The sequence below is a fragment of the Neodiprion fabricii genome, chromosome 1 (assembly GCF_021155785.1).
Source record: "Neodiprion fabricii isolate iyNeoFabr1 chromosome 1, iyNeoFabr1.1, whole genome shotgun sequence".
NCBI classification, from domain to species: domain Eukaryota; kingdom Metazoa; phylum Arthropoda; class Insecta; order Hymenoptera; family Diprionidae; genus Neodiprion; species Neodiprion fabricii.
The window spans coordinates 34,407,328-34,421,482 of record NC_060239.1 but is presented as its reverse complement, the minus strand read 5'-3'; the positions used below and the strand labels follow the sequence as shown (position 1 = coordinate 34,421,482).

The following is a 14,155-nucleotide window of genomic DNA, read 5'->3' as shown; positions in this document are numbered from 1 at the left end:
CTTGAAAAAGAAACAGCTAGCCGGAGGTCCCGAGGGCTGGTTCTCCGAGTGTTCGGTTCAACTCGAGGGCCAAGTGGCGTTCTAAAATCTTGAGGAAGTTAATTTGATTATAGTCATACCGGAGGTCGTTGCAGGGAAATAATTCAGCGATATAACGACAGTGCCGGCTCCCTGACTGGATGGCTGGCTTGGTGGCTGGGTCGGTGAGTGTTGGAACGTGTTGGTGCAGGGTTCCCGACTCTGTATACCCTCTTCTATTGTAGGGCTGTGTAGTGGCGTCGACTGGGTGCAGGGCGCGGCTGCCGTACTGATTGGCCCCCAGCTGGGGTAGCAGTAAACATTCTCTCTCGCACGCGCGAGGCTTGCTTGGCCTGGGTTGCCGGCCCCGCTCCGCCGCCCAAGAGTTTAAGCCCGATTTAATGGGGTGGAAACGCGCGGCCCGATCAAGTTGTATTCAATTATCCCTCCCCCTCTCTCTTCTATACTACAACCCCCTTATACACGGTGTTCCGGAAAGATACTGTCGAGGACACCCGGGAGCATTCGACCACTCGTTCGCTTTCCACATCGTCGCCTGCTGTACGGTAACAGTGCATAAACGTCGCTGATCTTACTCGACTTCTTGCTATTGAAGAGTTTCTTAGAAATTGAGTTGGGAGAACCTCAGGCTGCGAGCTACGCGAATTCAGACAACTCGTTTACATAATATAGGACTGAAAGCTCTTTGATGTCGCGCGAAATTGTTACTGCTGACGATTCAAATTTTTGATGAAATTTCTTTTTCATCCTCTGTTACGTTGCACAAGCGTGTACATGACAGCTTTGAAATTTATTTCATGGTTTCTTTAATTACGTTAATTTGTTGATCTATTTATTCGTTCATTATATTAAACAACTGGGGCACTCTGCGTCATGAAACAGCCCTTGACGCCAAAGCTCAGGAAATTACTCATCCAAGAACGGCGCCGTCTGAAACCGAGTCGTTTCGGTGACATCGCGGTGCTAAAGAGCAAACGGTCATTTCCCCGTCAGTCAAAATAAACCGCGGCATACCCCAAATTACGGTGGTAAAAAGTATTATGTAACAATTTCTTACTTCTCGAAAGCTTCTCACGTGAACAACTTTTATTTTTGTACTTTTGCCGATTATTATCGTTATACTTCCATTCCGAGCATCTAATCGCATATTAACAGCACCAAGTTTACGTCAATGCTCATTGAACGGCGCATTTAAGCCCATTTCTTGACACAGAGTTCGAACGACAATGATTCGTTAATGAATTAATGAAAAATTTGTGAAATTTTGAACGGGGAACTCCGCTTCCAACATCATTTTCCTTTCTCGAATGTCTATCAATTCGTGTTACTTCGTTCCGCAGGTAGAGCCCAAGTTGTATTTTAATCAGGATATCACTGTCAGCCTGCACTTAGCGTGAATATTAATATCGATCTAAAATTTGGTTTAACAGTGACTCGTTAATGCAGGGAGCTGTCCCGTCCGTTTTTTCTCGCGACACCGCGTAACCCGGCGAATCCTTTCGCAAACGGTTCAAACTTCCATCTCCTCTCTTCGCCGCAATCCCAACCCCAACTTCGACTGTGATTCGCCAGGGACGTAGTCTCGGTACATAGCGGAGGCTACGCAAAAGTTACAGTCGACTCCGAGCGGTGTACACACAACAGTAAGCTTTTCTGTTCACCCGCCTGTGCTTGACATTATTCTTCGAAGTTCGTTCATCGGTGTACGTTCCATCGTTCTTTCCCGGAGTGAGGTGTACATAATTTACATAAGAGAAGTCTCCTGAATTCGCTTGATGTCACTCGAAGCTACTTGAGGTCACTTGAAATTATGACGCTAGTTGAAGTTTGGCGAAGTCATTTCAATTCACTGGAACTATTTTAAAACCTCTTTAACTCGCCAAATCCATTGGAGTCACAAGTACGCTGAATGCTCAGCGGTAGAATTGTCAATCAGTCGGATATCGCCTACCTATCTACTATAATAAATAATAATAATAACAACAACAACAACAACAACAACAACAACAACAACAATAATAATAATAACAATATTCGACGGAGTGGAGGAAAAACGGACAGGCTGAAGAATCAATAAAATTTTGACGAGGAAGGGAGGCAAAAGGGGCTTAAAAGTTGTCGGGAACGTTATTATTCCGAGCGTCAAAGGCTTAGACTTTGCAATAATAAGAAGGGGAAGTGTAGAGAGACACCGTACGTATACGGAGTGAGTGTAAGCTCTGACTTAAGGCCTGTTATAGCGGTGCCGTACAACCTTCGGGTGTTATACCTTTATACATGCATTATCCGGTGATGTTGATTACGGTTTGGGATCAACTGATCAAACCTGTACTACCGGTCCCTAAGTAACCGGTAGCTAATAATAAGTAGCTTAAACCTCAGAGCCGAGCAAACTTGTCGGGTGGCTAATATCGGGAACTTGAGCTTTCGCTCACGCAAACCTGATACAAACTCAATTTTTACAGCAAATATGTACCGAGAAAATCCGTATTCTATTATTAATATTTATGGTACTTGAACTTTTTATGATCTGTGTTTCGTCTAGACTGGATCTGCAAATAATTGTTTTAGAATAATTTCCGACAGGCCGACAACGTCTCGATATCAATTTTCTCATCTCGTTCGCCTGTACGAATTCACGTACCCATTTCTGTGTTTCATTTTGGTGAAATTTCCCCGTTAACTATTGACATTACCAATTCGTAGGAGCGGACAATTTCTATACCTCGCAGCTTGCCTCGAGGAGAGTCGTACAGGGTCTGAAACTTTACGGACATCCATCCGTTTAATGAACCATGTGCAGGGTTGCGTGATCCAAGATACCGTCTGTGATTAAATTGGGTTTAACTTCTACTGTATCATCGTGCTCATCAACTAATTACTCTCCCTTTATACCTTTTTTTCATACTGTGAATTAAAAGCTCGAGTGACGATATCAAAGGATATTTAAAAAAATGTTAATCGCGTCACTTCAGAATTCTGATGCAATCTCATTTCACTGAAATCTTCAACGTGGGCGAAATTCAGAGTAACAGTGATATTCTGCAAAACGTCAAGAGGGCGAAAATGCGCGCAAGAGAGAGAGAGAGAGAGAGAGATAGAGCAAGAGGGAGACATCCAAGCAGACAGAGCTGCGGAACTAATATCGCATCTAGGTAGCTGTACGTAGTTTCTTGCCGCAAAACACTGAGCTGCAAAGCGATATTGCCTTCTCGTATACTCCTGTTCGTAATTAGGCAGAACATCGGTCTTCGCGGACGCAGAACGTCCGATGTAAATTAGATCCAGCGTACATTTGTTGACCCTTGTACAAAACGCCGACCGAATCGCGATTAGTCGCAATGCCGCGCAGTGCGGATTCCGAATCGGATTTACCATACATATACGCTGAGGATAAATTACTTTATCGCTTCAAGTAGTAGAAACACGCGTGCATGGCAAGCAAGGCAAATAGGATAACGTTTCTCTTCCGTATGGAAAACGCGGAACCGGGATCACCGCTGCATTGATGCCGAATCAATTCCTATACCTCCCATACATGTACGTATAATACATACATATGTGCCTCGGCAATCGGAAATCGATAGCAATTAATACACAGCGAATATTTCAGGGACATGATCAAATTTCGCGGAGGAATTTAGTTTGTCTCATCCGGAGAACACGTACGTATACACGAGGGTACAAAGTTCAGCGCGAAACGCCACTTCGTCATCTTTAAACGCTCCAACGCACGCGGCTCAATGGTTTCGTAGTTTTTTTTTTCTTTTTTTATTCGTCGTTAGTTGCCTCGGCTTGGCAATCGCTGGTATATTCGAAAAATGAATTCATCGCTTCACAGCGTTGCGAAAATAACTACCGAATCTCATGAGAGAAAAACGAAGCTTCGCGATACTTGATCAGAGAAATTCCGGTATACGTTACGACTTGAGGATAATCAATATCATTCCCACTATTATATTCCGCACATTTTCCTCATCATTCAATCATTGCCCAGCAGAATTTTTCCCCTCGGCAGATTTCATTCAACAAAATTATCATTCCCGTTCCAGCGTCTATTTACAGAAAAGGAATTTTATCTCTATAATTTTCATGCAACCAAAGCTAAGTCGGGCAGAAAGTTTCCGGCGTATAACGAATGTGTATAAGGTGAATTCGATCACGTGACTGTGCAAGGGATATTCACAAAAGCAACATTAAAGGTGGTCTCTAATTTCTCCAGTAACGTTTTCAACGTTTTATTTGTTTAGACTGCTGCTGCGAAACGTCCAGACGTCAAACAAAATAAGACCGACTCCTGGGCAGATCTCTCGGTTTTTTTTTTGTTTCGAGAAGATCTCAGCTGATTAACGAACGCTCAGCAAATTGAATCCGACTCGGTTTTCGGACCTCGTATGGCCGTCACAACAAGGTTTTTAATCCTCTCCCTGCCCCCTATCAATCTTCCGCAGTACACCACACCTCCCTCATCCTCAGCGACGATACAGACATTTTCTACTTGGGCGCCAAAGAGTCCGTAAAAATTCTATCGAACTTAGCGATTAGGGATTATACGCCGGGGGTTCGACCACTCCTTTTCGTCCTGTCTTCTCCGAGTCGCGTCTGCCGATCAGAAGGACGTTTTTTGGCGCGTCCAAAATAGCCTCAGAGTTTTGGTTCTTTTTTTTTTCTCTTTGTCATTCGGGACCGCGTACTGAAGGTTGGCGTTTCAGCCTCCGGGACTCTTTCTCTTGTGCGTTCGGCAGGACGAAAACTATGCGAAGCATGCCTTTTGCGGTTCCTCGCTGCGTCGCGCTGCGACAAAGCAGACCCCGAGGCTTGGGCGGGGTATACATTGAAGCTGCGATGAGGATGCCGAGTTGTACACGCGTGCATGTCGTAGCCTGCAGATACCGACACACTTGCTCCGGTAGAATCTCGCCGAATTAACTCAGACGACGAGCAAACGTTTCGCCGTTTCGCTGCGCAAGCTTTCGCCTTCGCGAGCTTGCCGTGCGCCAGTGCAGCCAGGACTTCGAGTCCTCGCAACCTCGGCAGCGAGGCATCGAAGGCAGAAAACTGTGCGAAGTAACGAGGACGACATGCTCCTCTGGTCTGCCGCCGCCTTTCTTTACGGCGCAAAACAATTTCTGCGCATACTTTGACAACAACGCGAGCTGTTTCACCGACTTCTCCTCTTGCCCCTCGAGCCGCGACGTGACCGGGAGACTTTTATGTCACGGTCCGGTGTCCCCCAAAAGTCACTGCATACCTTGTGTGAAATTTATTTTTTTCACCCCCAGCTGACGGTCACACGTCGATGAATTTTCTGCTAAACCATACTAATTTGATTTACGGTCCCCGTATACTGTACGGAATTACCGCAGGCCTGCTGCTCTATCTCGCCCTACATGGAATAAGCTACATAATCGAAAGGTGCCTTTTTCAATTACTGACAATGAGGTGTGAATGAAGTTGAGGATTGCTGCACGATGAGGAATAAAGGTCCGTCTCTCCGTCCACGTTATTGAGAGTGAAGAAAATTTCACTTCGTATTAGTACTAAGGTTTCATTTCTTTCGTATTAATATTCGTTCGTCCTGCTATTCTTTCATGACCTCTCCGAAATGTATATAGCTTAAAATTACGCTGAATACAGGTATATTTCAAGATGGATGAGAATAAGGAAATTCCAATGTTAGAAATCAGGTCAAATTCCAGAGAGATAAAAATGTACAGCAACGCGTTGTATACCTAAGTAGATATAATACGTACCACGATGCGCTCCTGAAGCCGGAGCTTCTTTTCCCGCACTTCCGATAAATAAAATTGAATATCCGCGCAACAATTCTGTAATTACGTATGAACGTTCAACTACGGTAAAACAATTTTCCGGTGTTTTTTTTTCTCATCCTCAGCACGAAATATCGATCAATTGTTTTCTTTCTCTCCTATAAGCTATAATGTGATTATATTACATTTTCAACGGTGAATACCCGACGTTATAGAAATAGTTGTATAGCAGAAAGGTGAGAAAACGGGATGCACATCCTGTTAAAAATCATCCCTTAATAAATGGCAACGATTCTCGGTGTTTCCAGAGGTGCGGAAATTTTCCGTTTTTAAACTTTTTCAGGACCGGTGAAAGTTTGCGGCTGGCGTGGTAAAAAAAAAAGGGGGCAAAGGGGTGAGAACGAATTAGGGTGCAGACGTGATTGAAAGCGCGAAGTGTTGAGAGAAAAATGGTAAATTTTAATCGACGGGGAAAAAACCCCGCGTGTTGGCTGACGCGAGTGCAAACCGTGTATATATGTAGCATGCACCGATTATTACACGTTACAGGAATGAATAATTCCACTTCATTGAAATGAGTTATTACACCTAATCGCGTGAATTATTTAACATTGAAGGTAAAAACAATATAAGAGAATGTAAAACGTCACGGCGCTCGAAATCGTCGACGTTAAACGAACGCCTACATTAGGCCTGAATGATCCAGCGATGGGTTCGAATTATTTTTCAATTACACCGGTGATTCCCAGCTCCGTTAATCATTTGCCGAAATTGGGCATTCGCCGAAGCTTTTAATGCCGAGTAATTCAGAGCTACCGCGTCTTTGCGTCGATATCGACTTACCTACATAATTAGAGCGGGGCCATTTAACTCTCATCAAACTTGCGGCTCACCCTTCGAACAGCTTTGATGTATTAACATCAGGAACTGTACGCGATAGTATCACGTGTCGAATTTGACAGCATCCGGTTTCGGTTCTCGTCGAATTTATGCCGTCCGTAGGTATTATCCGCATATTTCGCTCATTTTGTTCCTTCGCCTGAGATCGCGAATAACGCGAATCGTCTCGGCGGAAATTCCTAACAATCTGCAACAAAGGAGCAAACTATGAGTGCCTCTTCCTTATTAGCATCTTTCCGCGGGAAGGTAAAACTGCAACGCGTTCACGGAACGGCATATTTTCGAATCTCGTTATTTTCCTCGAACTACAAGACCGGCCAACCTCCGGGGCTTTTCTTTATCTTCGCTCCATTTACCGTTCCCTTTCTAAAAAAACTACCAAGTCAACCAACAAATGGAAAAAAACGTCGGTATCTCTTTTATCTTCCAACTGAACCGTCTTCTCTCCCTCTTTCCTGGCTAGTTTCGCAATAAATTGTAGCCTGAAATCTACGCGAGGCAACCAGCGCGTTCCTTCATCAAACAACTTTCCTAGCAATAGGCAATTTTTTTGACCATCTTTACATATATATATATTTTTACTTTTGAGTTTGCATAACAATACAAAAGTTAAATCAGCAGCGTGTATTTATTCCGTAACAATTACGATCAAACAGATGTCACTGAAAAATTTCTCTGCGAAATTATATAATCGAAAATAAACTCGAAGGTAAGCGGAATTTCGGCACACGAGTTACGGATGCATACGCGTACATCACACGACGTATTAAGAGTACATTTACGAATCCTCAAAAGAAGAAAATGCGATTCTTGTAACGGGCCATTATAATGCTTTGCGATTTCGAGAGCGAGTGAAACGGCGGTATAAAACTCATGTCGAAAGTCAGCGGATCCTTTGTGAAATACATCCCGCACTCTCTGGGCCTTTTGTACCAATTTGAACCACACAGGGGCATGACGAGGCGGCGTCTAACCTTGTCCGCAACCCTCCGTTCCCGCAGCTGTACCCTGACCCTTGGCTTTCGTTTCCCGACTCTCAGCCGCGGGCTTCTCGGTCCTTTTAAATGGATCGAAAAAGCCAGGATAAAGTAGAAGAGAAGAGGTCAATTTTTGAGATTCCTTTTCCTTCTTTTGTCCCGCCTCCTCCTTCCTCGTCCTCCTCTGTTTTCCGCTTTCTTTTTGCTCTAAACTTTATAAAGAAAAGGGGCGGGTGGAGAGACGGATGAAGCGATACATAGCGTCGGCCTTTATTATGCCCCGAGGACTGTATACGCTCCCTAAAAACAACTCGGACAGAGAGTATAGGAGAATAAAATAAAATCAAATGAAATAAAATAAAATTGGAATACCGAGTAAAAGCGTTCAAAGCGTGCCGGGTCAATCGTGACTGATTTATTGGAATTTTATAAATTACTCCCGAAATACCTGCACCGGATTATTTTTCCTCAGTGTGGCACGTGAAATGGGAAAACGAAACAATTCCTCGGGCATCGTGCCGCTCGCACACCTGCCCGATTCTCGTCGATAAAAATTTCTATTTCATCGTATCACGTGTGGGCGAATCGTCGCAAAAGGCGCGAGGCATTCGAGTCGCACGGATTGACCATCGTCTCGGGCGAGGAAAGGCTTGACTGAATAATTCGGGTGGGGCCCGGTGACAGATGCTCGTGATTAACGGGCCGCCACGCTCCTCAGATAAGGAAAGACGACGCGGGATGCCCGGCTCGGCCACATTCATACGTAATAGGCAATACACTTTGGCTCTTTGTTTCCCCGGATTACCGATATCTACCCTTGACCATTCCCTGGCCCTCCGAAGCATCATCCATCACCCAACCCGTCATAACGCAACAGCTAGCGCAGCGAACCATGTCCGACAGTATGGCTCATTGTCAGCTGATCCTGACGCAGCCTCCAAACTTTACCTCTTCGGTCTTTTCATCGTGGAAAATATTTTATCGCGGTGGTTACAAGAAGAAAGAGGCTTACCGCGTGGATCGCAAACTTGACGACGTTCTAGGTTTGGAGAAAACTATATTTCTTTCAATCGACAGTTTTCTTTGGCTTGAAATTCACGCGGTGACATTAATGGGCCGGCGGAACTGTACCGCGTTTATAAAGCTCGGTAGAATGCGGCTAAAGTTCGATCGCATTCTTCAACTTACGTTAATATTGAGTACATAATTAGGAATGTTTTGAAGAATTTTGCACATTTCCCTGAAACGTTTTCCCGCTAAAAGCACCTCGAACAAAATATCCGACAGTGAATGAAAATCGATGATAACGTACCGTCAGATGTAGGCAGCGCGTAGTTTACCGAAACGTATCGAATTGGCTTGTGCCATATACGGCGTAAATTATGCAACACATCAGGTCTATACGAGAGAAGACACGAAATTGTGCAAATCGCGTCGAGATTAATCATCGAATGCATGAATGTACGTAATAATTTAAGGCAGTAACAATTATGACTGTATGTATCAGGTTCGGTGACAACCGCCGGGGCATTGGCGTCGTGTTTATAATGGTTGTAGGATCTCGCAGGGGTTGACAGATTGCTCGAAGCGATACATATACGTATAAGCGAGAGTCTACACGGTGAGGAATTTATGTTATTTACCAAAGAAAGGGTAGAGGTTACTTACACGTATACGTATTACGTATACGCGTGGTATCTATATGGGGAAAATGCCGCCCCCGAGAAGACTGAAAGGTGTGCAAACAGGCGAGGTGGTAGAAAAAGCGTTTCCCCGTGTTATTTATTGCGCGGACCGATGAGTGTCATTTAAAATTTCGATATAAATTAATTTAAGGGGCGAAGGGGTTCCTAGGCGGTGCTGTGCAGTGGGACGGGGCGTAATGGCTCGGAAAATGAAGTTCTTGTAGCTTGCCGAGAGAGAATCCCGCCCTCCTCCACCCCCACCATCCTCCGCAGTCTCTCGAGCTCCTCGCCCCAGCATCCTCAACCCCCTGCACTCGCCTTTCGCAAAACTCGCCGCCTCCGAACGCCGACGAACAGTTACGAACCGGCGTTGCCTCCTGAAATATCCCTCCTCTCCGAGGGTGCAGCAGCCCTCTCTGCTCCCATCTCCGTCGCTATTATCTTGAGTAAACAGACTCTACCTGTGCTTCCGCGAATGCTAGATAGAGTCGTATGTTATCAAAATCCTTTCTTACTACGAGCCCCCGGTGATACTAATTTTCAAATATTATTACGTCCGCTGCTTGGCTAACCTCTTTGCATACCGTACAGTACCTGCACACCCTACTTACAGGTTGGCTCCAGCACGGCATTTTCGCTCATCGTCGGTGTAAGTACAATAAAATATCTCTCCGTCACTACAAAAGCTTTGACTTCAACATTTTTAGGGTGGAAAATTTTATAGCAGAAAAGACGAACACGCTGAGAAACAAAAGACCACTCGCTTCGACATCGAACGAATGATTCAAACTTAGTAACACACTGATTTCGAGTAATTTCGATCCATTTTTACCTCATCGTGGGATTTTCCTCAATTTTTAGTACAACGAGTGATTTTCATTGGTTTTCAACGTTATTTCCGATTTCCAATGATTTCCGACCATTCCAGGTGATTTTCTGGATAGAGTCACTGGAAATAGTTGAAAATCGCTGAGATACCATTGCAAAACAATTGAAATTACTCGATAAATTGTAAATGAATCGCAAATATTTCAATCGCTTCGATCGATTCCTCGTTGTTTGAAAATACATTTTCAAGTTTCTTTGATTTACGATACAATATCAAACCGTTAAATTTATGACTTTAGTGCCTGAGCGAACGGCTGACTCCGCACTGATAACTACACGTAAGAGAAGACAATTGCTTTACTATACATACCTGCATAAACCGCAGCATGTTTGTTTTCGGCGTAAATGTTTCAGGGAGTTTCGAATATCGAGACTCTCAACCTTAGGCCAATTTTCTGAAATCCGGAGGCACACGTTCCAGATTCCCTCTATGTCCACGTCTAAATTCCGGGGAGCCTCTGTGTCCCTCGAGTCGCGCACATTCCCGCTTTAGAACCTTGGAGCACTGAAATGCGACGTTATGCTACAGAGAATTTACGATTTTCAAAGTTACCCAGCTGCTGAACGTCGAATAGCGGTTGTGACATGCGTCCAATAACCGCGGTACGTACAGACGGCGATTTTAACTTAACTTGAAAATCGGCTTGTCGGCCACACAAACGCGAGTATCTCTTTGGCTGTGCGCATGTGACAAAAAAACTTGGACAATATTACGCACTAAACGAAAAAAATTTTCCAATACGGTATTTTATAGATTTTCGACCGTATTTAGACTCTGGCTCGTTCCAGAATTGAAAGTACTGTCTACATATAGTCCATAGTTCGAATATTCCTTTTCATTTTTCACGGAGATTCAATTAGCTCCGATAATTGGTTTTTCATTTATGACAATTGACGCGGAAAGAGGCGCGATATTTTGATATGATTTTTCAAACACTCGCGTGGTTGTATAAGATTGTTGTTCATACGTCGGAATTTCACTGATCACTTGTCACTGTTATTGCAAAAAATACTGTTTTCAAAGATGACGAATTAATCCGGGCGAAGATCGTTAATCGTGCCGAAATGAAAGTACCACAGTAAATGAGCCCAACATGCAGTAACTATTGCCTTAAAATAATTACTATTATAGGTACCGTTCAAATTAATGAAGAAATACGATAAAGAACAAGTTCCGACACGTTCAAAATCATACGGTTGCCTGTATCGCGTAGCCGAATGATCCGCGGCGAGTGATCGCGGCTCGACTTTCGCCCCTGCAGTTGCTGCAATTTCCCAGAGAAATGATAACGATTATGGTTCGAATGCAGCCGTGTCGTTGTCAATGGCTACTAATTATCTGGCCGATGCACCGGGCTGGCTGTCAGTGGTGGACAGTAGCGGACAGCGGTGGGTACCCGAGGGGACATCGTGGACCCGAAGCTACAAATGTTTGCGGTCGTGTAAACCGATACAATTTATGCTCGGCGTTCCGGGCATGGGATGGTATGGGAGACTATGGGTAACCAGCACCGCGGAATCGGCCAAGTGTTGGCTGCCCCTACCCCCTTTCAACCCCCTTTCAGCCCCCTCCATTTGCTCCACATATGCTTGCACGAATCCGCGATATTTGAACCCCGTGCGCGTGCCGCGTTCTGTATCAGTTACACCAAGCCGCAATGCATAGCTAGACCAATTACAACATGATCATCGCTCGCCCAGATCCATGACGTCAAATTATTCGACATCCCCTTTGTTGCGTATTCTGTTGCATAATATGCAGCCTTGTTGCATCGCATCGCACTGACTAGTGCATGGTTATCGTACATCGATCGCGGCTGTAAAATTATATCTAGTCTTACTTTTGTCCCTCTGATTTTAAAGAGATTAGAAAAAAACATTTTTTAATCCACACCAAAGATTTTAATTGCGTTGCAGATTATTCCGAATTTTGAAAACACCCAATTTTTACAATTTTCGAAAGTGTCTGGGGTCCGTCGTCGTCGAATACAGTCTCGGCTACATTTGACGCAATCAGTTAGAACTCGTTCGAAATCTTGAATCATTAAATTGATTACTTTTGAGTCGTTATGAATTTTTACCGTTAGAAATTTTGAACGAAACTTTCCTGTAGATTTTCCTATAGGGTTTATTGATTGAATAAACTGAAAACGGAGTGAATGAGCAGCCCCTGCGCAGTACGTTTGCGAATTAGCCTTAGCTAGGGAAAACGAACCGGCAATTTTACGGGGAATGAAGACGAGCGCGAACGCGCGTGATAAACACTAGCGGCTTTTGGAAAACCAATATTTATTGCACCGTGTTGAAAATAATGGTATACCGTAAATTACAGTGCAAACAGGTTCGCATTTTGGAGACCGCCGCTCTCCATGCCTGTTGTTTTCTACACGCATGAATCTCAATGTTTTCAATCGTATATTTGTCAAATAAAAAAAGAAAAAAAATGCATATACATATGCATATATGTAGGTATATTTCACACTCGCACCTCGCGTTAATATACTCTACGAAAAAAAAATTCAAGTTTTCTTTCTCTATCGTCAGCGAATGCTTCGTGTAATGTATTCCATTTCCAGGTCTTATCAAATTCGTGAAAAATTTATGAAAACGTCACAGTTTCGGTAGTAAGCTTACTCGAATTTTTAGAGCGGATTTATGCCGCGACGAGTTGATCGCTGATTGTGTGTCGAAAACTGGGTATTCGACTCATCGTTAAAACGATATCGGATTCGTCAAGACGTCGGCGAAACTGGAGAGGGGCGAATATACGCGGCGTATCGAGAGCCAAGGCGACTGCCGTACTAGAGCGGCTGATTGTTCTTCGTACACTCTGTAGTTATACAAAGTGAGCGCAGCTGGTTGCCAGCGCCTGTTGCTTATCGTAAGTGTCTTTGCATTAGAATCGTATCGCCAAGAAACAGGCACGCACGGCGCAAATAAATACTCCGGCATTACACCGACGTTTCATCGTTTACCAAATCCCGGAAATCGCACGATCGATCAAGGCAGACACCGTGAAACCCATACATTTTCGCAATATTATACGCTTAGCTCGCTTCGCACGATCGATCGTACACTTTAAATGATCCGGAAAGTTTCTCAAAATCGTAAAGAATTCTTACATATAACTACGACGATCTGTTGTAACAATGTCGTATAAATAATAAACGACAGTGAAAACGGCGACGAGTTCAATTTCGCGTTAGAAACCGAGTATTGTATAATTGGAATTCATCCAATTAGTACGATAACCTCCAGTGATAGCTTGCTTATATCTGTCTTATCGAAATACAGAGAGCATGTTGTAACACCGCGCGTTATAAAACCGGGGCGAGTCGACCTTGCAAGTATTGAAAAATGTCCTCATGACGTCAGAGCCTGGTTTTCAGCGCCATTTTATCACCGGATAAACTAAGTTTTTTAGTTTAATGGAGGCAAATCGTAATTTTTGGAGTTTCAAATTACCCGTGTCACACAAATTAATCAAACTTAATCAATAATATATTTGTTCTACTATCCGCACGCGAAAAAATACAGTCAACCAGTTTTAACCTGGTTGCATTGAGTTGATTTTTTTCCACCAAATCACGCATTGCAAAGTTTTAATCCGAATCAGCGTACCGAAATTTCTAAAAAATTAAACATGTCAGTGACACATCAAGCGCATCCGACGCATATTATGAGTACATAATTTTATTAAGGCCAAATTTCAACGTCGAATAACTATCTGCTCGATGCCACCGTCGAGTAATGTAATTGGCTTAAAAATCTCAGCACGTTCCTGTTCCATAGCAGAGTGGAATAGTTTGGTAATCGAACCGCACTCATTGCATGACCTGATTAATTAATTAGTTGCAATCAAGGAAATTCGCGGAAATCAGAAAAGATTCAATAA

The 14,155-nt window shown here is 43.7% G+C and overlaps 2 protein-coding genes across 4 annotated transcripts in view; one reads left to right on the top strand and one right to left on the bottom strand.

The window, feature by feature from the left end:
• Positions 1-14,155, top strand: part of LOC124184092 (4-coumarate--CoA ligase 1) — a 73,819-nt gene that overhangs the window by 53,647 nt on the left and 6,017 nt on the right. Inside the window, exon 1 of one of the 2 annotated variants that reach the window (XM_046573559.1) lies at positions 13,074-13,141. The exons of the other annotated variant lie outside the window; for it this stretch is intronic. The gene's annotated coding sequence lies outside the window, so the exon portion shown is untranslated. Of the gene's footprint in view, positions 1-13,073; positions 13,142-14,155 lie in introns of those variants that run through there. 2 annotated transcript variants of the gene reach the window in all.
• LOC124184229 (lachesin-like) overlaps positions 1-14,155 on the bottom strand; it is a 99,496-nt gene that overhangs the window by 82,379 nt on the left and 2,962 nt on the right. Inside the window, exons 1-2 of one of the 2 annotated variants that reach the window (XM_046573740.1) lie at positions 12,895-13,006; positions 10,571-10,765 (exon numbers count right to left, since the gene is read on the bottom strand). The exons of the other annotated variant lie outside the window; for it this stretch is intronic. Of the exons in view, the coding sequence (XP_046429696.1) occupies positions 10,571-10,588 (18 nt within the window). The 5' untranslated portion in view covers positions 10,589-10,765; positions 12,895-13,006. Of the gene's footprint in view, positions 1-10,570; positions 10,766-12,894; positions 13,007-14,155 lie in introns of those variants that run through there. 2 annotated transcript variants of the gene reach the window in all.